The 24,241-nt window shown below is 47.0% G+C and overlaps 1 protein-coding gene across 1 annotated transcript in view; it reads left to right on the forward strand.

Moving 5' to 3' along the window:
• The window catches only part of HYDIN (HYDIN axonemal central pair apparatus protein), a 3,273,799-nt gene that overhangs the window by 2,269,008 nt on the left and 980,550 nt on the right, over positions 1–24,241 (forward strand). The window contains exon 54 of the mRNA XM_069654775.1: positions 19,288–19,387. Within this exon, the coding sequence (XP_069510876.1) occupies positions 19,288–19,387 (100 nt within the window). The remainder of the gene's footprint in view (positions 1–19,287; positions 19,388–24,241) is intronic.

Consider the following 24,241-nt stretch of genomic DNA (forward strand, 5'->3'; position numbering starts at 1 on the left):
GGCAAGGCATCAGGACAGGCGCACTATGCATGCAGGGTCCTGCTGTCCCATACATGGCGGCACCCATTGACGGTGTCAGTGTACTGGCAGGGGCTGCCGCTGGGGACGGACTGCACGCCCTGGGAAGTGGTAGTGCCCAGGCAACATAAAGGATAGTGCCGCCAGTCATGGCCCGCAGACGGCGCTCACGGTAAGTGGAAGCTGTGGGAATGGTAACAAAGCCAACTGAAAGAAATCCAAGATGGTGCAAAGCCTTTTTAAGTCTTCCTTCCCTTGGCTTGGAATGGGAATGTAATTATCCAATCAACTCAACGTTTTGCTTCAGTCAATGGAGAACAGTGAGGGCTTCATAAGGCTAAGAAACACAGGCAATGTCTTTTGGCTGGGATATGAGGAGAGGAGTTTGCTGTGGAAGCCGGAGAGAGCACCAGAATGGAGGAGCCCCTTGAGACGAGGAGAGGGGTGTGCTTCAGTCTGATGGGGAAAGAAGCCCCTGAACTCCAGAAGAGGGGTGTGCTCAAGTGAGAGGAAATCGACCCTGCTAAGTACCAAACGTGCAGTCTGCTCCAGTGAGGCAGAGAAGTTGCCACCCGGAAGCACAGAAGAGGAGTATGCTCTTGTGAAGAAGAGGTGAACCCCTAACATCCCAGAAGCAGAGACCTGATTTTCTTATTTTATACACTTCCCCTTTCGCCTCAGGGTTGCCAATCCTGCAATTTTATTTCAGAAGATTGTAGAGTGGGTGAACCTAGGTGGTCTGAGGGTTCATGGTCTACTTCTGCAGGAAAGAAGTGCTAGGACCTGATAACATGGCAGGCATTGAAAAATGGGTATCGGGGGCCATAAACAACATTAAATTATGGTTTTCAATTATTTTTATTTTAAAATCTTACAAAGCTCAGCCCTGGCCCAGGGGCAGCAGGGCGCTGTAAACATATGCAAACTAAAAATACATTTAAATAAAATACAGCATTACAGACTCCGCAACCTTAAATAAGTCCCAAAAACATGTAAACAATCTTTATCAATTTGGGTAGACTATTCAAAATAAATGTGTTTTCATAGCTTATTTCATGTAAGGTAGGAAAAGTTTGGATCGACAGAGCAAGAGAATTTCAGGCTCCTGAAGCAGATCAACAAAAGGATTGGACTGAATTGTTTGCATGTTTAAATAAAGGGCTGTTCATGTGCAAGGCCTCCACATTGGTAGTCAACCAAAATCAATATGAACTGGTCAGTTAGTTTGTCAAATAGGATACAACCTTGTACGTAATGCAGCAAATCTTAGAGCCCTAGTGAATAGAAAGCAAATGAACAGAAACAAATGTAGGAGTGATATGTCGAAACGTCTGTGTGCCATTGATTAAACAAGCAGCTAAATGGAACACTCCCATTAGAGGGGCAAAAGTGGAAATGGGCAACCCCATCAAGAGAGCCTTTCCATAATCAAAGCGAGAGAGAACTAACACTTCGAATATATTGTGTCCTCCTACGTATTCCTGATCTTTGATACTCCAAGTCTGTTTGCAGCTTGCTTCAGAATTATTTTTTCATAGACTCAGGTGCCACGCGGTGTCAAGTCATGGCCCTCGACTGCCTCCGTCCTGTCCTCCGCCTTGATGTTGACGCTGGTATAAGAAGCACACACGGCGACTGTTGCTTCAGGTCCTTTTTTTTCACATGCTAGCGTGCTTCAGAGCGACATCGTCTCAGCAAATTATCATCTACATACTTCAAATAACTGTCGACATTTCATCTATTCGACAATGTCCTCAACACCAAGGACCAGTTTCAAGCGGTGTGCTGATTTTGGGGAAAAAAATTGCCATTACAGACCTGCTCCGAGTCTTTCTGTGGTGCCTGGTGTAGGCCGCAACGACTGCGGCTCTTGCCAATCTATAATGGTCAAGACCTTGCGGGAAAGGAAGGGGAAACTCGTAGCAGGTAAGCCCTATCCTAAATCCCCTCCATTACAATTTTTAAAAGAAAATCTTCTTTCGACTCCCGGGACCTGTCGCCTGAGAGAAAGCGCTCTAGGCATCAGAAGTGCTCATGGTCGAGGTCATGATGCTCGCCATCCTCCCACAAAAAAAAAGCAAGAAGAGATGTCACAGATCCTTGTTGTCCTTTTCCTCCTCTCCTGACAGTGTCCCTCCCAACTAAGGTGTCGAATCCTGCGGAATGGGAACATTTCCGCTTGAAAATGCTAGATATTTTCCAGAGTGTGGCTCCTCTGAGTGCCCCTCCGACAGAGTCTAAGATATCTGCCAACCCCTCCACGTCTTTCAAGACCAGTAGGGCTTCTGATACGTCTCTTTCTCGTGCGCCTATGAGCCCGGGAAAAGAGGTTCCTCAACATAAGTCAAAGGACTCTTCCTTGACACATAGAGATAAGTCACTCTCCCCAGGGTTCAGGTTCATCGACACCGGTCTGAAGACTTTCTCTTAAGCCATCAAAACCATTAATCGAAGCCGTTAGACATTTTTGATTGATTGGTTATTTATAACGCACTTAATACCCAGAGGTTTCTAAGCGCGGACCCGGGGATCGAACCCCTTGTCTTGCTTCCAAGGCGAGCACGTTGCCGCTGAGCTTTCCTCCCGAGACTGCCCTTGGCGCCTTCGGCACCTGCGACGCCATCAACGCCTTTGGTACCCTCAAAGCCTTTAAAGCCTTTGGTCGACCCTACGAATTCATAAACCTTTACCAAGACCAGATTTCGTAAAATCCATGGCAATCTTTGAGGATGAAGTGGAAGAGGTGGTTCCCTTTGGGTACTAGTATGGAACTCCCTCCTTACCAGAGGAGCTCATTTCAGAGGAGTCCAAGATGAAGAATCTTGTTGAAACTTTGAAAGAGGTCAGCAGTTGGGAAACATTCCCTGAGACAGTTTTTGAGTATCAGAGGTGTCCGGCAGTCGAACAACGGCTGATAGAGGCGAAAGAGAAGAGGGATTACCACACAGAACGCTGCCAACGAGGGAGCAGGTGAGCCTGCCAAAAACTAGAGGGGTCACTGTACAGAAAGGGGAACGTTGCCACGCGGAAGGCACCGGCGAGGGAGCAGGTGAGCCTGCAGAAGAGTGAAGGGGTTGTGGGCTTGAAAGGGGGGGAGCTCTTAAGCAGACACCGCCACCATGGGATTTGTTCATAACAAGGACAGCCGATACCAGATCTTTCTAAGTAGAGGACTACCATAGGGGAACTGGGACACAGGGCAGTGGTGAGGTAACCACTGCTCTTATACCAGAGGGTTGGAATACTTATGAGCAACAGTTAACAAATATATAAAGAATTGCATGCAACTTCCCTATGGTCTCCGCGTACTTTGTGTAAAGAAACCCTAAGTAGTAACACAGCTGCTATAGTAGAGAGAGATGTCCTTGCAGACAAACTGGACAGTGCACCAGTCGGAGAAGCGGTGATGCCTTTTCACACTGCATTGAGAGTTGGTGTCATGGAGAATTGGCTTAAAACGGATTTCATCCCGCCAAGACACTAACGAAAAAGTATAGACTCGTCTCCATAGATCCATCTTTTCTAACAAAACATCTAACGCCAGAAAGTCTGGTGGTTCAGGCAGCGGCATCTTCATGTAGGTCTACAGCATACCCTTCTGGTCCAGCAGACAAAGATGAAAGAAAAATAGATGCCCTGGGTAAAAGAATGTTCAGTGTTGGCAGCATGGCACTGAAATCTGCCAATGCTACCAGTGCTCTAACCAAATACACACATACCCTATGGGGAGGTGGTGCTTTGGCAGCAGAATACATACTGGATGGTGAAGAGAGAGAGAAGGATTTTTGAATTTGAGCCACGATGGTAGAGAAGCCATTAGGGGAATCATTACAATCAAGCCTTGACACGATGGACTCAGTGAGCATGGCAATGGCAGCTAGTACATTGTTAAGACGCTTGGCATGGCTCAGAAAATGAGGCTTTTGCACCGTATGTCCCAGCACGGTTGTTGGACATGCCTTTTGATGGCGCTTAGCTGTTCGGCGAGAAAGCTGATAGCAGCTTGGAGAAGCTGCAGGCTTCTAAAGCAGCAGCACAATCTCTGGGGGTATCAATAAGACAACCTTCAAAATCTTCTGCACAGGGATGGAAAGGACATCCTTTTCGTTTCTGCTCTTTGGTTTCAAGGGGAGCGGGACGAGAGGTCAGAGGAGGACTCCACATGGGCCTAGAGATAGGGGGGGTAGAACTCCCTGAACAGCTCCTTCTGATTTGCCCTTTTGGCTGGGTTAGCAAAACCTCTTTGACTCCCTCACCCACACGACTTTGTGGTTTATAGTCAAAGGTTCGAATACAAAAGGATCGAATGCAATAATTTCGAAACAAAAGGATCTTAAAAAAAAAAGATTTGAATGCCCGTTTTTTTTTTTTGGGGAGGGGGGTCCCCCCTAACCCCTGTTTATGTGGGGAAATACCACTAATTTTTCCTATACGAAACCAAAAAACAAATGCATTAAAAAAAGGGCATTCAAACATTTTTTTTTTTGTTCGATCCCTTTGTTTCAAACATATTGCATTTCGAAGCTTTGTATTCGTAACTTTTACTGGACACCATCTTTGTTAAGTGGCAGGCTGTTACAGCATCTTCAGAGTTGGCGGGGCTTAACCCCGGATGCATGGGTGCTACAAACGGTGGCCTACGGTTACTGTCTTCCATTCATGAAAAAGCCCTCGGATGCCCCCCAAGAGACCGATCTTCGTTGGATCCAGACCCGCTCCTCCAACAGGAAGTTCTCATCCTGTTGGAGAAAGGTGCAATAGAATTGGTACCTGCAGCGGAGAGAAACCAGGGTTGGTACTGTCCTTATTTCCTAATTTTCAAGAAGGATGGAGGAGTGCGACCCATCTTGGACTTGAGATGCTTGAGCAAGTTACTCAGGAAGATCAAGTTCAAGATGGTAACTCTTTCGTAGATCATTCAGGCTCTTTGACTCCAGGATTGGGTAGTGTCATTGGACCTTCAGGATGCTTACTTTCATGTCCCCATCTATCAGAAGCACAAAGTACCTGAGGTTCCCAGTTGGCGGCTCTCATTATCAGTTTCGGATCCTGCCATTCGGGCTCACCTCCGCCCGAGGGTTTTCACCAAGCTAATGGCAGTAGTGGCAGCAAGTCTAAGGAGGGAGGGGATTCACATCTACCCCTACATGGATGACTGGTTCATCAGAGCTTGCTCTCTGGAATAGACTCAGTCACCTCAGCCGCACCTGCCACTTCCTCCACGGGCTGGGCTTCTCCCTGAACTTCAGGAAGTCCCAATTGATGCCATCTCAGAAGCTTCAGTTTATTGGAGCAGTCCTGGATTTATCCTCTGGAAAAAGCCTTGACACCAGAGTTGAGGGCTCAACATCTCTTAAAGATAGTCCAAAAATTCCAGAGTGCCCAACATCTTCCGGCCTTCGGCTTCCTAAGGTTGCTCGGCCTCATGGCATTATGCATTTTTCTGGTGCCAGAAGCTTGTCTGAGATGAGATCCCTTCAATGGGCTCTCAGATCCCAATGGTCTCAATTCTCCAGCAGAATAATGGACCTCTTTCAGGTCCCGAGAAAGGTCACCCAGGATCTCCTGTGGTGGGCCCGCCAAGAGAAATATAAAGAGGGAAACCCTTTTGGCAACCATGGCCAAAAATGACAATTTTGACAGACGCCACCCTTTCAGAATGGAGAGCGCACATGACAGATCTTTTAGTCAGTGGTCACTATTCTCAGTCGAAGTCCAGACTTCACATTAACCTTTTAAAGCTGAGGGCAATAGTGCTGATGGTCTTTCTACCCTCGATGTAGGGAAGAAATATCCTCATAATGACGAACAACACAGTGGCCATGCACTACCTCAACAATAGAGGAGGTGAGGGATGCCTGTGCAGAGAGGCAATGCAGTTGGTTCTGGGCGCTAAGAGAAGGAATCTCTCTTCTGGCAGTTCAACTAGCCGGAGAAAAAAACACAGCGGCGGACGCTCTGAGCCGGCAGAGCACAATCTCCCACGAGTGGAGTTAGCTGAGAAAGTCCTTCTAGAGATCTTCTCCCTTTGGGGAACCCCTCAAGTGAATCTCTTTGTGACCAGTGTTAATTGGAAGTGTGAGCAGTTCTGTTTCAGGAAATGGCCTCAAAGAGGAGCTCTAGGGGACGTGTTTGATTGGGATTTTCCACTCCTGTACGCTTTCCCACCAGTCCCTGGTGTTCCTCATGTCATTAGGAGGTTGAGAAAGTTTGGCAAATGCATTATCCTGATTGCTCCAGACTGGGCCGGGAGATCCTGGTACCCGGACCTTCTAGAAATGTCCATCTGCCTTCCAATTCGTCTTCCCCCAAAGAGAGGACTTGCTCTCCCAAGAGGCAAGTCTCCTTCTTGATTCAGAAATATGTATTCTGAACCTTCACGCCTGGTTTCTGAGAGGCCGAAATACGATTGGGCCTATGGAAGACGTGATGGAAGTGTTGCTTTCATATAGAAGACCAACAACAAAATCTCTATACCGCTGCCATTGGAACACATTTCACAGCTGGTGCCAGGAGAAGAAATGTGATCCTTATGCGTGTAAAGTTTCTACTGTTATTTCTTTTTAAATGTATTATTCCATTCAGGGCTGCAAGTAACTGCAATCAAGGGCTACTTAGCAGCACTCTTAATCTTTAAGCGATCACCAGATGAGGGTTCTTACTTCAAGGCGCCGATTGTGATACAGTTCTTTAAAGGTCTGACAAACCTGTTTCTGCTGGTTCCTTTCATGTACCAACATGGATTTTAATCCAACACTTACATTTGTGCACCTTAATGATGCCAACACTCAAGACTGCTTTCTTGTTGGCTATCACATCTGCCCGCTGGGTGAGTGAACTGCCAGCCCTGTCTTCAAAACCACCTTTTACGACCTTTTTTAAAGGCAAAGTAGTGTTGAGGGTGGCTTACTTCTTTTCTCCCTAAAGTGGTGTCGGAGTTCCACTTAGCGCAGAAGATAGTGTTACTGACTTAATATCCACTGCCTCATGCTATTGGTTTATAGTGATAATTTCGATAACAAAAATGTCGAAAGTCAAAATTTCGAAAAAAAAGTCGAAAAAAAAAGTTGACTTTTTTTTCAATGCATTTTTTTTTAAATGGGGGGTTCCTCCCCAACCCCCCTTTTTTAATTTTTTTTTTAATTTTTCCCTTTTTTTTAACTCCCGAACCCCTAAAATAAATATATAATTAAAAAAAAACGAAAGTCGACATTTTTTTTTCGACATTTTTTTGTCGACATTTTTGTCTGTCGACATTTTTTTTCGAAATTATGACTGCCCTCCCCTCATGCTTCCAAAGAGGAGGAGAGGCTTCACTGGCGAGATCCAAGAGGGGCGTTAAGTTATTACATTTCAAGGATGATAAATGTTAGACAAGATGACCAACTTTTTGTGGGGTACGCAAAACATAGATTAGGTTTGGCTGTGACAAAGCAAAACATTTTGCGATGGATAGTTCTGTGCATTACTGAACGCTACTCTCTAGCAGGGAAGGACTCGCCCGATGACTTGAAGGCGCATTCCACTAGAGGAGTGGCTGCTTCTTCGGCTCTGGAAAGAGGGGTGCCGTGCAGGACATCTGCAAAGCGGCTACTTGATCGTCCCTGCATGCCTTCAGCAGATTCTATTGCCTGGACTGTGTCAGGGTTGTTAGGCAGAATCCTGTGCAGTTCCCTTAGGGAACACTGCAAAAAGATTAAGACTACAGGAGTAAGCAGTAAACCCAATTGGTAGCAGTCTGCACCACCCAGATTTACCTGGTAGCTGTGGCTGAGCAGTCAGACTTCTCTCAAGAAGAGTAGGGCAGTATATAGAGCATACACAATAGGGCTAACAACACAGTAGAACAAACAAACACTGACCAGAGCTTTGTATAAAAAGTATATAATTTTTTATTTAAAACACACTTTAGGCAGTATACTAGCACTCTAAATCAAAAGCAAGTTAAAACACAGTCGGGTAAAGTATGCACACCTCCCTTAATAACTATTTGACAAATCAGAGTTAAAACACCACGGTTTGTTAAAATAGATGTGAGCATGTAACCTAGATGGCACTCCAATAGTTAGGTTAAAGGGAGAGAAAAAGACAGAGCATAGAAACAAAACAGGTCCCAACACTTTTAGGAGTTCTCAGCAAGGGAATAAAGGCAGTATAGACTGTAGAGCCAAAGTTCATAGGCCAGGCCCACTTTAAAGGGAGCAAATCGAAATGTGCCCAGGATCACACGGTTTAAAAATGCACTAAAAGTCTCTGCAGAATGTTCAAAAGAGGTTGGGGCGATTCAAGAAGGTAAAGTTAGAAGGTCTGGGGCCAACCCAGTTGGCAAGCCAAGGATTTAAGGGTCACCTTGGGCAAACCAAAGAAAGGGAGGCCAGGCAGGACACAGTACCTTAAATGGAGAGGAAGCTCCAGTGGTGGCAGTTGTTCCTGGCAGTGGTTGTAGTTCGTTGTTTCGACCAGGGTAAGAGAGGATCTGCACAGGGATGAAACCAGCCGTGGAGTTCGTCGATAAAAGGTGCGTTCCTTTTATTTGCAGTCAAAGTGGTGAAGCTTGGCTATCTGGCCGCCGGGGTGCTTGGCACGGGTGATTCGACCAAGGGACGTCTTTGGAAGGCGAAAAGGGCGAACTGGTTGGTCCCACCAGCTCAGAGGAAGAAGACTAGTCCAACAGAAGATCTTCTCTTGTCGTTGGGAAAGTGGCGAGTTTGTTGCAGCAGGGCTCCACCGGTGGTGTCGTCGTTGCAGATGGCTCAGCTTCTTCCCTCTTCGGATTCTTAGGTCCTGTGGCGACTTCTGAAGTTCCAGTCCCAAAGGCCCTACTTTTATGCAGAGAAACCCCCATTCATCAGCCTAGCTGTCAATCACACATGCTTAGTGGTGAGCCGGGCGGCTCACCAATGGGCCAATCAGAGTAGAGTGCGACTTGGGTTGCCGAGGCCACGCAGTCCAGGATGCCAATTCCCCCCTCCGCCCCTCCTGTGGAACCCAGACAGAGTGGCACCATTTGGAGGGCTTCTGTGGAGAAGCCCGCCAAAATAGTGGAACAGAGGGCTCGACCTTGGTCTGAGTTACAGAGACTGACACAAACGCCATTTTAGAAAAGAGTTCTGGCAAAAAGACCCAACCGGGGATTTGATATTAAATAAATAAACCAGCGGTATCTTTAACATTGCACCAAAAAGTGGTGCGTTTAAAATCAATGGGAAAATCCCATAGAGAATATTCCGGTGGAATATTTTGCGTGGTAACCACTGCCACCAGCCAGAAACTCGACAAGGGGGGACTGGACAGTGCCCCCTTGAAAACAGACCCAGGGGCAATCTAATTACCCTTCCAGTACTTCACAATATGATGGTTTGTACTGGTTCTCTTCACAATTTTGGACTGGTAAAGTCAATGGTGACTTTACATGCCCTGGGAGACAGTAGTCAGTCCCAGGGTATGGAGTCTATGTTTGGGGGTCTCTATGACACCCCTGTGTTACTGCGCTGAGGGTGCTGTGTAACACACACATAAAAAATAGATGATACCCTATGGAGAAGAAAGAATACCCCATAGCCCATAAGCACACAAAGAGTCAAAGACACTCAAATCATGCCTAGGAGTGGGAGAAAAGAGCCTCACTCTTAGCAGGAGAAAAAAACAAACCCCCAAAAATCCAGCAAAGCTGCTGGGGGACTCACTAGGTTTGGTAAATTAGCCTTATAGCTGAATTCTCCCTAACACGGGTAGGAGGCTATATTTGGCAAGGCTGTTCTCCACAGCATCAACAAATAGAAATTCTTAGCACCCACCTCCTCTTACAAATTGCTGTGGGAGTGTATCAAACATGAGGAATACGTGGGAGGACACAATTCATTGTTACTTACCCGTGGTAACTTTCTTTCAACTGGATGTTCATCCCACATATTCCTCATCGCCCTCCCATCCTTCCCCTCTTACGTGGCAAGAATGTTCGTGGTGTTACACCTTCCTTTCTCGCAAAGTCAGATTTGTCTCTTTCGAAGGGATTGTGTCCTCAGACGTATTCCTTATCTTAGATATCTCCTTCCAGCTCTGCTGGCCTCGGAAAATTTTTCTCTAGAGAGCGCTGCGCGTCGACGTCCTCCGAGTCGATGTCCCTCGACAGCCGCCGTATCGACGTCGACGTCATCCTGCCTATAAAGGCCGCGCGCAGAGTCCGTTGCTCAGTTCCGTTTTTCCGCGCTTACTCAGTGCCTCGGAATACCGTTGCTCAGTTTTGTCAGGTTAATCCTATTTACCTCGAGTTATTCGATCCGTACTCGATGGCTTCTTCGTCGGAACCGACAACTCCTCGATCCGGCTTCAAAAAATGCCGAGATTGTGGGAAAAAGATGTCGCTGACTGACCCTCACAGAGTTTGTCTGTGGTGTTTGGGAGCTGAACACCATTGTTCGGAGTGCGAGGACTGTATGTCCATGACAGCTAAGGCCCTGAAGGAGCGTAGGGGGAAGCTGGAGAAAGGTAAGACTTTTAAAGCTTCTTCTTCCTCGACGAAGTCGAGACATTCGTCTCCTCGTCACCATTCGCGCTCCAGGTCTCGGAGTGGGTCCCATCACTCCTCGAGATCGAAGCACTCGAAGAGGAGACGTCGAAGATCCCCTTCTCCGTCTTCCTCTTCCTCTGTTTCTCCAAAGAGAATCCCTTGCCCCACGAAACATAGTTCCCGGGCTGAATGGGAGGAATTCTGCAAAAATATGATGAGCGTCTTCGAGAAAGCGGCCTCGACCCCCTCGAAGACTGCTGAGAGCGATGCTCTGGTCAAAAGACCCGAAGGTCAAAAACGCCGCGAGTCGCAGTACCCGGCGAAGGAAACCTCTCGAGCGCGTCTCGAACCCTCGATAGGACTATGACCTCAAAACCTTCTTCGAAGGTTCCGTCGACGCCGTCGACAAAGGTTCCGTCGACGCCGAGGTCGGTGTCTTCGACGCCGTTGTCGAAGGGGCCTTCGACACACGGGTCTGTCGACTCGACGCCAGCTTCGGCGTCGACGCCAAGAAAAGTCACGGTTACGACACACCCAGTGACTATCCCCAGGTCCTCGATGACGATGGCATCGAGATTGTCGAGCAGAATCCCAATTCTGTCGAGGTCATCAAGGCCTCTGCCTTTGTTTTCGACGCCACGCTCGAAGCCTTCGACGTCGGCGTCGACGACATCGACGTTTTCGAGGCCGATTATGACAAGTTTGGCACCCTCTGCCTTGGAAATGGGGTTTACACCCTTTATGAGTTCAGAACAATTGAGAACTGTCCTCAATTATGGAAGAGGGTGAATTGTCTGAACAGGAAGACACATTTGAGTTGCAGGGACCTGTAACCCCAATTAGAGAGGAGTTTTCCTCTGAAGAACGCAGGTTAAAGGATCTTCATGATTCCTTACATGAGGCAAGTGGGTTAGACACTTCCCCTCGGTGGAGTTTGCTAGGCCAGACCCGGGGGAGCATGCTGAAACCCCCTATAGAGCCTTAATGGCCAGGATCACAGAGTTTATGGGATGGTCTGCACCTTCACAATCTTTCCAACAAGATGACCTCACGGATATTCTTGACAAAGGCCCACAGGAGGATCCTGTGGTGCCTTTTCATAAAGCTCTTCAGAGGAAGATTATGACGAACTGGGAAACCCCAGATGTCGTCCCGGCAGTAAATAAAAAACTGTCTACAAAATACAGGGTATCTTCTACAGACCCGGAGTTTTTGTCAAAACACCCATCCCCAGAAAGTCTGGTGGTACAGGCAGCATCTTCTACTGATGTCAAGACGGCTTATCCTACCGTCCCACAGGACAGGGACGATAAAAAATATGATGCTATGGCAAAGAAAGTTTTTTCGGCATGTAGCATGGCGTTAAAATCTGTTAATGCTACTTGCACCCTTGCTAGATTCAGCCATACACTTTGGGGGTGTGCTTCTACAGCGGCTGACTGCATCCCGGAGGGAGAAGAAAGAGAGGTGTTCCTGAATATCATACAGGACGGTAAAGACGCTATGTGCGAATCCCTCCAGACGGGCATTGATTCAGCTGACAGTATCAGCAGAGCAATGGCGGCAAGTACAACAACCAGGAGATTCGCTTGGTTGAGAAAGTCTGGTTTTGCCCCAGATGTGCAAGCCAGGCTCTCGAACATGCCATTCGATGGCTCTTCTTTGTTCGGGAAAAAGGCGGGTGACAGTTTAGAGAAACTGCAAACTTCAAAAGCAGCAGCAAAATCCCTAGGCACTGCAATCCGTCAGATACCTTTTCGTCCCACAGGAACCTCTGCGAGGGGCAAGTCCTTTCGCTTCTACTCCGCATTCGGAAGAGGTAGAGGACGACCGGCTCAAAGGGGACAAAGAAGAACTACCCGAGGTGGACGGGGTAGATATTCAAAAGCCGCAGCAACAGCAGGTGCCTCTTTACCATCGGCATCTGCATCAGCCGCCCCAAAACCACTCTGAGGACTTCCCTCACAGGACACCTGTAGGAGGCAGGTTGACTCAACATCTGGCGGAATGGCAGGCTATCACGTCAGATGCTTGGGCATTGGAAACAGTTGCCCAAGGTTACTGCCTGCCTTTCCTACGCATACCTCAGAGTCATCCACTGGGGATCAGCTCTCAGAAAGCTCCAGATCCGCTCCTCTTGCAGGAAATTGTGGACCTGCTAGAGAAAGGCGCCATAGAACCGGTACCTGTAGCGGAGAGGAACAAGGGCTGGTACTCCCCTTACTTTCTCATTCCAAAGAAAGACGGAGGACTGAGACCCATCTTGTACTTGCGAGAATTGAACAAATTCCTCAGGAAAGACAAATTCAAGATGGTCACTCTTTCTCAGATCCTCCAGGCCCTTCAGTTCCAGGACTGGTTGGTATCTCTGGAACTTCAGGACGCTTATTTCCATGTGCCTATCTATCTCAAACACAGGAAATACCTGAGGTTCGCAATTGGCAACTCTCATTATCAATTTCGAGTGCTGCCATTTGGGCTGACTTCCGCCCCGAGGGTCTTCACCAATTTAATGTCGGTAGTGGCGGCAAGTCTAAGGAGGGAAGGGATTCACGTCTACCCCTACCTGGACGATTGGTTGATCAGGGCTGTATCTTCGGAACAAGCTCAGATCCAGCTAAATCACGTGTGCCACTCCCTTCACAAACTGGGCTTCTCCGTCAATTTAAAGAAGTCACAAATGATACCATCGCAGAGACTCCAGTTCATAGAAGCGATCCTGGACACTTCCCTGGGAAAAGCCTTGCCACCAGAGGTGAGGGCTCAAGATATTCTACAGATGGTTACCAAGTTCCAAGATGCCCAACGTCTCCCAGCCTTCGACTTTTTGAGGTTGCTAGGCCTCATGGCATCCTGCATTTTCCTAGTGCCAGAGGCTCGCCTGGGAATGAGAGCCCTCCAGTGGACAATGAGGACTCAGTGGTCACAATTCTCAGGGAGAATGACAGATCTTCTTCAGGTTCCCGACAGGGTGGCTCGAGACCTTCAGTGGTGGGCCTGTCAGGAGAACATTCTGAAAGGAGAACAATTTTGGCAACCCTGGCCGGAGATAACAGTAGTCACGGACGCCTCACTCACGGGGTGGGGAGCCCATGCCAACGACTTGACGATCAGCGGTCGTTGGTCTCCATCGGAGTCCAGACTACATATCAACCTGTTAGAGCTGAGAGCCATCAGACTTGCGCTGAAGGCGTTCCTGCCAGCTGTACAAGGGAAAAACGTCCTGATAATGACGGACAACACGGTGGCCATGCATTACCTCAACAAAAGAGGAGGCGAGGATCACTTCCGCTGTGCAGAGAGGCGATGCAGCTCTGGTTTTGGGCAATCCAAGAAGGAATCTCTCTATCGGCAGTTCACCTAGCCGGAGAGAAGAACTTGACAGCGGACGCTCTGAGCAGGCAGAGCACAGTCTCCCACGAGTGGGAGCTAGCTCAGGAAGTCCTTCAAGAGATCTTCGCCCTTTGGGGAACCCCTCAGGTGGATCTGTTCACCACCAGCCTCAACAGGAAATGCGATCTGTTCTACTCAAGGGAATTTCCCCCGAGAGGAGCTCTGGGAGACTCGTTCATAGTGGACTGGGAGTTTCCGCTTCTGTACGCGTTCCCACCGGTCCCTGTCTTTCCTCAAATGATCAGGAGGTTGAGAAGATTCCGGAGAACCATGTTCCTAATTGCCCCGGATTGGGCCAGGAGAACGTGGTACCCGGACCTTCTAGACTTGTCCATCTGCCCTCCAATTCGACTTCCACTCAGAGAGAACCTACTCTCACAGAAGGGAGGTCAGGTTCTCCATCCAGACATCAAAACCCTCAACCCTCAACCTTCACGCTTGGCTTCTGAAAGGCTGAGGTACAAGGATTGGGACCTCCCTGATGATGTTATGGAGGTGTTGCTTTCGGCAAGGAGGCCAGCAACAAAGTCTTTATACCGCTGCCGTTGGAACAGATTTTGCAGCTGGTGTAGAGAACAGAATATCGACCCCTTTTCATGTGGTACACCAATGGTTTTGTCCTTCCTACTATATTTGGCGAATTCAGGCCTTCAAGTTGGCACCATTAAGGGCTATCTCGCAGCGCTATCCATCTTTAAGCGCACTGCGGAAGAACCATCCTATTTCAAGTTACCCTTGGTAATACAGTTTCTAAAGGGGTTAACCAATGTTTATCCCCCAAGACCATTCCAAGTTCCCCTATGGGATTTAAACTTAGTCCTAACTTTCCTGATGGGCACACCTTTCGAACCACTCCATTCTTGTTCGTTAAGATTCCTTACCCTTAAAACTGTTTTATTAATAGCACTTACATCTGCTAGAAGGGTGAGCAAATTACAAGCTCTTTCTTGTAAACCTCCTCATACAATCTTTCACAAAGACAAAGTTGTCCTGCAAGTGAAGCCTAATTTCCTCCCAAAGGTGGTTTCTGAATTCCATATCACTCAGAAGATTACCCTACCATCTTTCTATCCTCCTCCTCATCCGGGGTAAGAGGAAGAGAGGTTACACAGGCTAGACCCTAGAAGGGCTTTAAGTTTTTACATCAGTAGACTAGCCAGGATAAGACAGGCAGACCAGCTGTTTGTAGGTTACACAGGTCACAAGCTGGGGTTACCAATAACGAAGCAGACCATTTCCAGATGGATCATTCTAGCCATTCTGGAATGTTATAAACTGGCAGGGAAAGAGCCCCCTCAAAACCTTAGGGCTCATTCGACCAGAGGTATTGCAGCTTCATCGGCCCTCAAAAGAGGTGTGCCGGTTAAAGACATCTGTGCGGCCGCTACATGGTCGTCTATCCATACCGTTACACGATTTTACAACTTGGATTCCTCCTCCAGTTAAGAAACTAGGTTTGGAAGGGCTGTACTGCACTCTATTCATCAATAGAAGACAGCGTGAAGTCAGTACTCCCTCCTCCAATGATAGAATACTGCTATGGGAGCCTATCTAAGATAAGGAATACGTCGGAGGACACAATCCCTTCGAAGAACAAGTTACTTCTTACCTTGTAACGTTCTTTCGACGGGATGTTCCTCCGACGTATTCCTTATCGACCCTCCCATCCATCCCCGCAGTTCTACTTCCCTTGTTGTTGCAGCTTACGCTCCTTCAGGGTGATTAGTCTAGTCCAGAAAGAATTATTGTGGGCTACAAAACGGAACTGAGCAACGGACGCTGCGCGCGGCCTTTATAGGCAGGATGACGTTGACGTCGATACGGCGGCTGTCGAGGGACATTGACTCGGAGGACGTCGACGCGCAGCGCCCTCTAGAGAAACATTTTCCGAGGCCAGCAGAGCTGGAAGGAGATATCTAAGATAAGGAATACGTCGGAGGAACATCCCGTCGAAAGAACGTTACAAGATAAGAAGTAACTTGTTCATCTATGGCAAAGCATGCAAAGGGGGAAGAAACTAGACCTAAGGCAACGGTCGCCGCGTGTGGTTCTTATACCAGCTTAGAGATATTTCCATATATTATGTCTAAAGGGGCTAATCTTGAGAATAGGTATGAAAAAATAAGACCTACTCACTTGGTAACTTCCTAAGCTGCTTCCTTTATAATACCGATCCTTCTTTCCCTGAACACATGCTGCATTATTTTAATTTCCGTTCACAGACGGGGATAAATGGCTTGAACAGAAGGATCTGAGTAGAGGTTCGGGGGAGATCCTGTGATCCTCTTAGCTTTTTTTTACTCCTCCTCTAGTATTGTTCTCATCCTGTATGAGGATGTTCCATGGATCTGACTAAAGGGACTGAAGGACTTTGAATATAGGAATTGCTAAGGCAAGTACATCGAAGCACACCATTCCTTGACTGTACACACAAAATGTTTTTGACCCACAATCAATCACAAGTAGAAACTAAGATGGCATGCCTAGTCTAAGTTGGAAAAAAGGGTTGATGGAGGGGGACCATGCAGTGGGTTTAGGCACATTGCATTACATGTTTTTCCGATGTTGTTATTGGCCAAACAGTAATATCAACATTTTGTTATTATCTTTAGCCCATTAAAGAATATAAAGGTGCACCAAGTGCGACTGTTGAACATCGCAGAGAGGTTGCTGACTTTCACTGACACTCATCTTTAAGGTGGCACTTCCCTTAGCGAGGCAAATTAGTTTAAATCTTTGTGAAGTTGAGCAGTGGTTATTCCTCATTAATCAGTTTCAGTGTTTCACCTTTTGACTGACAGCAGGTGAGCAGGTGGTCATGGAGCTGCTTCGCTAACTTGCCCTCCAAAGGATACCTTCCAATGGTTTTACAGGGACTCATTTAGACAATCTTAACAAATAGTGTGCTTGCTAATAAATCAAGAATGCCCTTGATTGAAGTAGTCCTATCTTGCCATTTCTTTTTTTTAAACTGTGTCTGCTATTGGCATTGATATGGCACCAGGCACATATCTCAGGGGACCTGGCAAATAATTAGCTTGTGGTAAGGCCAGTGTATTGGACACCTCAGCCAAATAGAAATGCTACAAACCCAGCATCCCTACCTCAATGACTCCTATAAAAACGTTCCCCAATAAAGCAGGAAATGTGAAAGCTAGTGTAACTGCTTCTCACAGTGGGGAGCTTCACATAGTTTTTGGTTGAAGACCAGTAGCTCTCTCATGATGCAAGACATTTTTGGCATGAGTATTTCAGCTTTAGAAGTTGGTAACAGAGCTTGGAAATGTCATTGTGCATATCCACTCTTTAAAGCACAATTCTGGGACGTCCCGATCCCTGAGCTACATTGTGAAATGAGATCCTTCTCCGATTGTTATAGAGATCGTTCCATGTGGCCAGGTAAGGCGTCACGTTACTTGGGTCAACATCAAAGGCTTGACACTCCTGTGGCTCTACATGTCCAGAAAAGGGTGGGAAGGCTGGGTGTCCTATGGTACCCCCCCCCACACTCTTCCGATTAAGCAAGTGAAAGGGCTTAGTCTTGGTGAACTTATGCGCAAACAAGTACATTTGCTTTGTTGCAAAAGGTGGCAAAAGGACACATTTGGGGGAATTAGTATTAGGACCACTATTGATCGCTTGACAGTTGTAGACCATTTGTTGTTGAATGCCAAGACATTTCTTATATTTCCACATGTTAATCAGTTTGCTTTGGGGAGCAATTAGTGTCAAACATAAGAGATGGGGATGAAGTGGGGATGAAAAGAAATAGATCCCTCAGATACTTTTAAACATAACATTCCCCACCTTCTGAACGGACTGGGGAATGTGGGAAACACTATATAATTATGAATTTGAGGATGCTGGAAATGTGCTGTTGCAGGCGAGCAAGGAACTTTTCTTTAACTGTTTAGGAATGATCATAGATCAGATTGATGCCTAACTAAGAGGCTTCATGTTGACATCTGACTTCACACAGATGTTTTTTTCCCTGCAGTGACAATAGCGATTTGATCTTTCCCCATATCACTTTAACTACATGGAGTTAATGTGTGTTGTTGACTCACATGGCTCTGCTTTTGACTAACATGTTGTGGGTGAAACTTCAGATGCTTGTTTTGGAGTATGAACAAAGTTCAAGGGGTGCCATAAACTTATGACAGCCAGTCAGAGAAGGTCCCTTCAGTGGTTAGATATATTATGTAAAGCAGCACAGAGTGAAGTTGGGGGCGATTGAATGGCTCTGTCATTTCCCCAGTGTTGTTTAATGTGTATGTTCAGCCACTCACTAAGCTGATCTTCTCCCATGGCTTCTGTGGTTATGGATGTGTAACAACTGGCTTAAGCTGAATGGGGGAAAGACAGAGATACTGTTGGTGGGTTCCTCTGCTGGTGTCACTCTTTGGTCTCCACTTTTCTGGCCTTCTACGCTGGGTCCCTGCTCTACCCCAAGTCCTGTAGTTAAGAATCTGTTGATTAAAAGTATGTCATCTCTTTCTATGGCAGCCCAAATCAGTGTGGTCTGTCAGATATCTGCATCTTAAACGTAAAGTTCTGCACAAGCTTCTTCCTTTTCTTTGTCTTTGCGTGGACATGTGGTTTCTTCTCTGGTACTGTCTTTTCTACACTATTGTAATGCTTTGTAATGCTTTGTTTCTTGTGCAGCCAGCTTATCTGATCCAGCACCTGCACATTTTGCAGAACTCCACAGCTTGTGCTGTTCAGGCTGTGGATGATTACTTGTTGTTTAGGCGTTCTCTTAAAACTTACCTATTTTAGCTTTCTTTGCTTACTGTCCTGTCTAAGTTAGCACCAAGATGCCTTTGGGTGCACATTGTGCTATATAAATGCTGTTCCAATAAGATAGCAGAATCTCTGAGTTCTGTTCCCAAACACCCTTGGGTGTCACGATCTTCACTCTTCCTTTTCTCTGATCTAAATGTGTTTCTTTCATCATTGCTCATGTAACCCTTCGTCCCCCATGTTACTATCATTTCCCATGGACACCCTACATTTACCTTCTCTAGCCTCATTATAGAAGCCTGCTCGGTTTTGAAATGGTTTTGAAGCAATCGCCTGTGCAGCCAATTCTTTAATCAAACATATCGGAACACTATGCTAAGTAGTTACTTGTTGCCAATAGTGGTAATGGTAAATTCAGGGTTAAAATATTTGCCCATTGAATTGATTCTAGCAGCCAATTTCCAATAGTTAACCAGGAGAATGCTGCTTGATTATGATATGTCTGCCATTGTGTACTACTTTTAGACTAATGACCTTGAGGTGAATGCTTTTAATTGTGTATTGATCCACCTACCTGTCCTGCGCACCAGAGTTACTAACACCACTTTTTCCTTTTTGTGCAGGTGTCTGATGTCGAAAACATTCTTGGAATTGTTCAAATTGAAAACATCCAGATCCTTGCAGAGGCCTACGATGTAGCATTGGACATTAGCTTCCCCAAAGGTAGGTCTCACTATCTTAGCCCAAAGTGAGCATACAAGAAGGGACTGTCATCTCACATCGGCTGGGTAACACATTTGTGGTTTACCATGCTCATCTCTCTTGGAGGAGAGGCCTATCAATCAGTTTTAATACAATGCCTTCATGCTTAATGTAATGACTGTCATTCTGCATGTCTGCCGAAATGCAGGTCTCTTCTAGAGCAGTAAGAGGTCTCAGGCAAAACTTTGCTGATTAACTGCCTCATGTCAGCTTCTGGACTGCAGAGCATAAGTTGGACACCTTAGGGGACTTGGGAGCAATACACTTCCTACCCCAGAGGAAACAACCCACAGGTCGAAATGCACAACACTGTGGGCAAGTTCCCCCAAGGTGGGAGTGTTACTGGACACTCCCTGTTGTCTGGAGATTGGCAGGAGCTGTAGAAAGGGACAAAAGGGGAACAATATCAAGCATGGGATACAGAGTATAATAGGCAATAGAAAAGTCTAAGGAAAGTAATACATTAGCGGGAACTGCTATCCACTGGTATCCTAGATCCGAAAGGAACTGCATACACTGGTTGGAGGCTGTAGAGCCTCCAACCAGTGCCTCCAAGACCTAATTGCCCGATTCCTGTAGTCTGAAACAAAGACCTTTGCAAGAATGTTGCTCTCTCGTTTTGGGCTTCTTTATAAAGAAGGTTCCCTGACTCTGCCGGCGTTACAGGAAAGCACTTAACTGCGTGGACACGCATTGCGCCGCGGTCACATCAATGTGCGACTAGGCGACACATCCTGGAAGCTTCCAGCTTGCAGGGCATCTGAAATGGCCACAGATATGGACTCCCCGCCAGCACACATAAACTAAGCAAAAACTGAGTGCGAAGAATAGGGCTTTCTGGTTTTGTCTGATAATTGAGCAACGCGTCATCTCCTGGAATAATGTTATCTTCTTCCCAGGATGACTGGGGACAAAGGGATTGGGAGATTGAAGATCTGTGAACATAACTCAAGGCCACTTACCTGGGATGTCCACACCAAGCTTTAATTAGTTTTATGACAAGACATTCTCTTTGTCATTTAAATGGTCACTTTGCAGACCATAATTCACCACGTCCTACCTTTGTAAATGGAAAATCATCCTCAATAATCAATTATATTTTAATTGGTATTTTTAATGGTCATGATGACTGGTTTTAATGTTATTAGCCATCTGAAAAGCAATCATAATTCCCTCACTTGTTTGATCAATAAAATATATTTTTTCTACAAAAAGCTCAAATTGTTCTACTGTTGGTTTGTCAAGAAACCCCACGATGAATATACATGAAAGAGCTATTAGTACTAATTACGCAATATAACCCGAGCGGCGGGGGCATTACCGACTCAGGTAATGCCCCCGCCGCAAGGGTTATATTGCTATTAGTACCCCGCCCCGCATTATGTGCGTGACCGGGGCACTAAAAACATTTTTTTTGGCCCGAAATGCTGCAGCGTTTCGGGACGAAAAAAAAAAAAAGAAATGACCAAGAAAATGGCCGCCATGGAAAGGGAAAACTGAGTCCGTCTTCCCTTTCCATGGCGGCCATCAGGAGCGGACACGCTGGGAACACAAGTGTTCCCAGCGTGTCCGCGCCCGAAAGATAAAAAAGAAGCAGAAGGTAAGTGGGGTTGGGAGGGAAGGAAAAAAAAAAAAAAACTTACCTGCGTCCCCGGTGAGGGACGAGGGAAGCCTCCAGCCGTGTGGAGGCGTGGAGCTCCGAGTCTCCACACAGCTGGAGGCTTCCCTCGTCCCTCGCCGGGGAAGCAGGAACATGCAGGTAAGTGGGAGTAGGGGGGAGGAGGGAGGAAAGGGAGTTTAAAAAAAAAAGCCTTACCTGAGTCCCCGGCGGGGGGCGAAGGCAGCCTCTCAGCCGCAGGGGAGGCTCGGAGCGGGGATGGCCCCGCTTGCAGCCTCCTCATTGGCTGAGGGGCTGCCACACCCCCCGCCGAGGACAAGGCGGCTGGAATCCCGGCCGAGAATCGAAGGATTCTCGGCTGGGTAAGGACCCGGCGAGAGCCAATCAGAATGCGTGTTGCATTCTGCTTGACTCTCACTGGGTACTAATATGTTTTAACAACTTTATTTTAAATTGGTTGCACAGGAAGCGATACAAAGCAAATGCAAACATTGAAGGCTATGATAACATTCCCTTCTCCCTCCCCCCACCGCTCATCCCCGGCTCCTAATGGGTCAGCAGTTCCAGGACCATCACTCCCAGAGTGTCCCCATCCTGTAATGCCCTATGGGCAAATCAGGGTTTAAAAGTTAGCGCCAGAAAGTGTCGGTCATATTCGATGTTCGGGGCCCAAATGTCAGAAAATCTATGCAGGAGGCCTGCTCTGGCTGCCGTGACCCTTTCCTCCACCAAAATGTCCCAAAGTTTGATCCACCATAAAGTCATAGAAGGGCCCTCGGTGGTCTTCCAGGTGCAGACTGTCATCCTTCTCGCTAGTAGGAGTTGTGTTAGGAGCTTGGCGGTTTTCCCTGTTCTGGGGTAGGACCACAGTGCTGGTGTGCCCAGCAGAATCACTTCCGGTTCTCTAGGAAGTGTCACTTGGGTAATTCTCTCTATAGCAGAAATGCAGTGATTCCAGAAGGTCTGTACTGTAGGGCATGTCCACCACATGTGCAGGTACAAGCCAAGCTGACCACATTTACGCCAACATTGAGGATTGAGGTATTCCTGAAATTGGTGAAGGCGTACTGGAGAGTAGTACCATTGGAGAAGCACCTTGTAAGCACATTCCCGGTTTGTGATGCAGAATGATGAAGAGTGGATTCTAGACCATATGTCCATCCAGGTTTGGTCCTCCAGAGTGCTCCCCAGATCCGTTTCCCACTGTACCATATATGGACTCCTGATAAGCGCAACATCACCTCGGAGACCATCACTCCTCTGATCCTCCCCCCTCCTCAACACACTCCCAGCCACAGCAGACCCTAACTCTTTAGTCACCACCTACAATGACGTCCTAACTAACGCCATTGATGCCGTTGCCCCACTAAAACTACGCAAAGGTAAACACAGAGCCCATTTGAACCCTTGGTACACAGAGGAACTCAAAACTCTTAGAAAAGAGAAAGCCAAGATGGAAACCCTATGGAAAACTAACCCATCAGTAGAAAACAAATCCAATCTCATGACCATCTCCTCCCATTACAAGAAAGAGATAATCCGCACCAAAAAAGAAGCCTACAATGTCAGAATTAATAACGCCCACTCCTCTGCTAAAGAGCTATTCACCATCCTGAAGGAATTAGAAAACCCTAACCCCCAGACCGATACCTGTGTCAAACCATGGTGCACCAGCATCCAAAACGCCCTGGCTAACAAAATCACTGGTCTTCAAAATAAAATTGAGTCAAAAAGAATACAACTCTCAAATAGTAACGCACCCATCCCGACCAGGGACTACCCCGGCTTCACATTCAAAATGGTCACTATTCCCGAAATCCAAAAAATCATAGCCTCCCTCAAACCCTCCAACTGTAAAGGGGATAGCTGCCCCGCCCAGATCAACAAAGATGCTGCGAGATACCTAGCCCCCTTCATCTCCAAACTAGTAAACCTCTCCTTTTCGACCAACTCTGTACCTAACAACCTGAAACAATCATGGGTCCTCCCCCTTCTAAAAAAAACAATCTCTCGACCCTGCCCTTCCCACCAACTACAGGCCTATCACCACGGTCCCCTTCCTGCTAAAAATATTCGACAGAGATGCCTACCTGCAAATTCAAGATTAATTAGAGTCCAACCAACTGCTAGGCCTGCGTCAATCTGGCTTTCGGCCTCAACACGGAACGGAAACTGCCCTTGCTGACCTCCAAAGTCAGATTGACAACATCAAAGTCAAAAATAAAGCAGCTATCCTACTCCTCCTAGACCTCTCAGCAGCTTTCTTCCTGGTTGACCATAAAATACTCTGTAACCACCTTTCATCTGCCGCCCACTTCTCCCCTTCTGCTGTCATGTGGAGACAATCATTCCTAGCCAACAGAACCATGAGGGTCTTCATCTGTGGCTGCAGCAGACCCCATCCCCATTACTTGCGGTGTCCCACAAGGGTCCTGCATCTCCCCTACCCTCTACAACATCTTTACAAAACCCCTCTTAGATAAGCTGGACCATCTGGGTGTCACTTACACCAACTACGCGGATGACACCCAGTTACTCCTCACCATCACTGGTAACTACAACACAGACGCCACTAGGATTAACGAAATCTTCGCCATCATTCAGGCATGGATGGCCACACACGGCCTCTGTCTGAATGATGAGAAGACCAAACTTCTCCTAGTCGGATCCCCCAATAACTTACAGAAACTTAACCCAGATTACTCTAACTTCATCATTGATGGCAACATCATCCCTGTCATGAAAAGCGTGAAAACCCCAGGCTTCTACCTTGACGCCAATACCAACCTCTCCAAACAAGTTAACATGACAGCCTCAGCCACCGCCTACATTGGGAAACTAATTAGGGCCTGCAGACCGTTTCTATCCACGAACAGCTGCCTCATTCTGGCTAGGGCCCTCATACAGTCGAAGCTTGACTACTGCAATAGCCTCTACCTTGGTGCCAGCCAAGCATTAATCAAGAAACTTCAGATCCTTCAGAATAATGCACTGAGAGCAGCTCTAAATATTCCTAGGAGACAGCACATCTCCCACACAATAATATCCTGCAAATGGCTATCCATCCAACAAAAAATCGACTTAAAAACCCTCTGCCTTACCTACAAAGCTCTAAACCACCTAGCCCCCCCGTACCTTATGAACAAATTTACCTTAAAACCAAACACTAGAACTACCAGATCCTCAAACACTCTTTG

This window comes from Ambystoma mexicanum, chromosome 1p (assembly GCF_040938575.1).
Source record: "Ambystoma mexicanum isolate Mex_15411 chromosome 1p, UKY_AmexF1_1, whole genome shotgun sequence".
NCBI lineage: Eukaryota > Metazoa > Chordata > Amphibia > Caudata > Ambystomatidae > Ambystoma > Ambystoma mexicanum.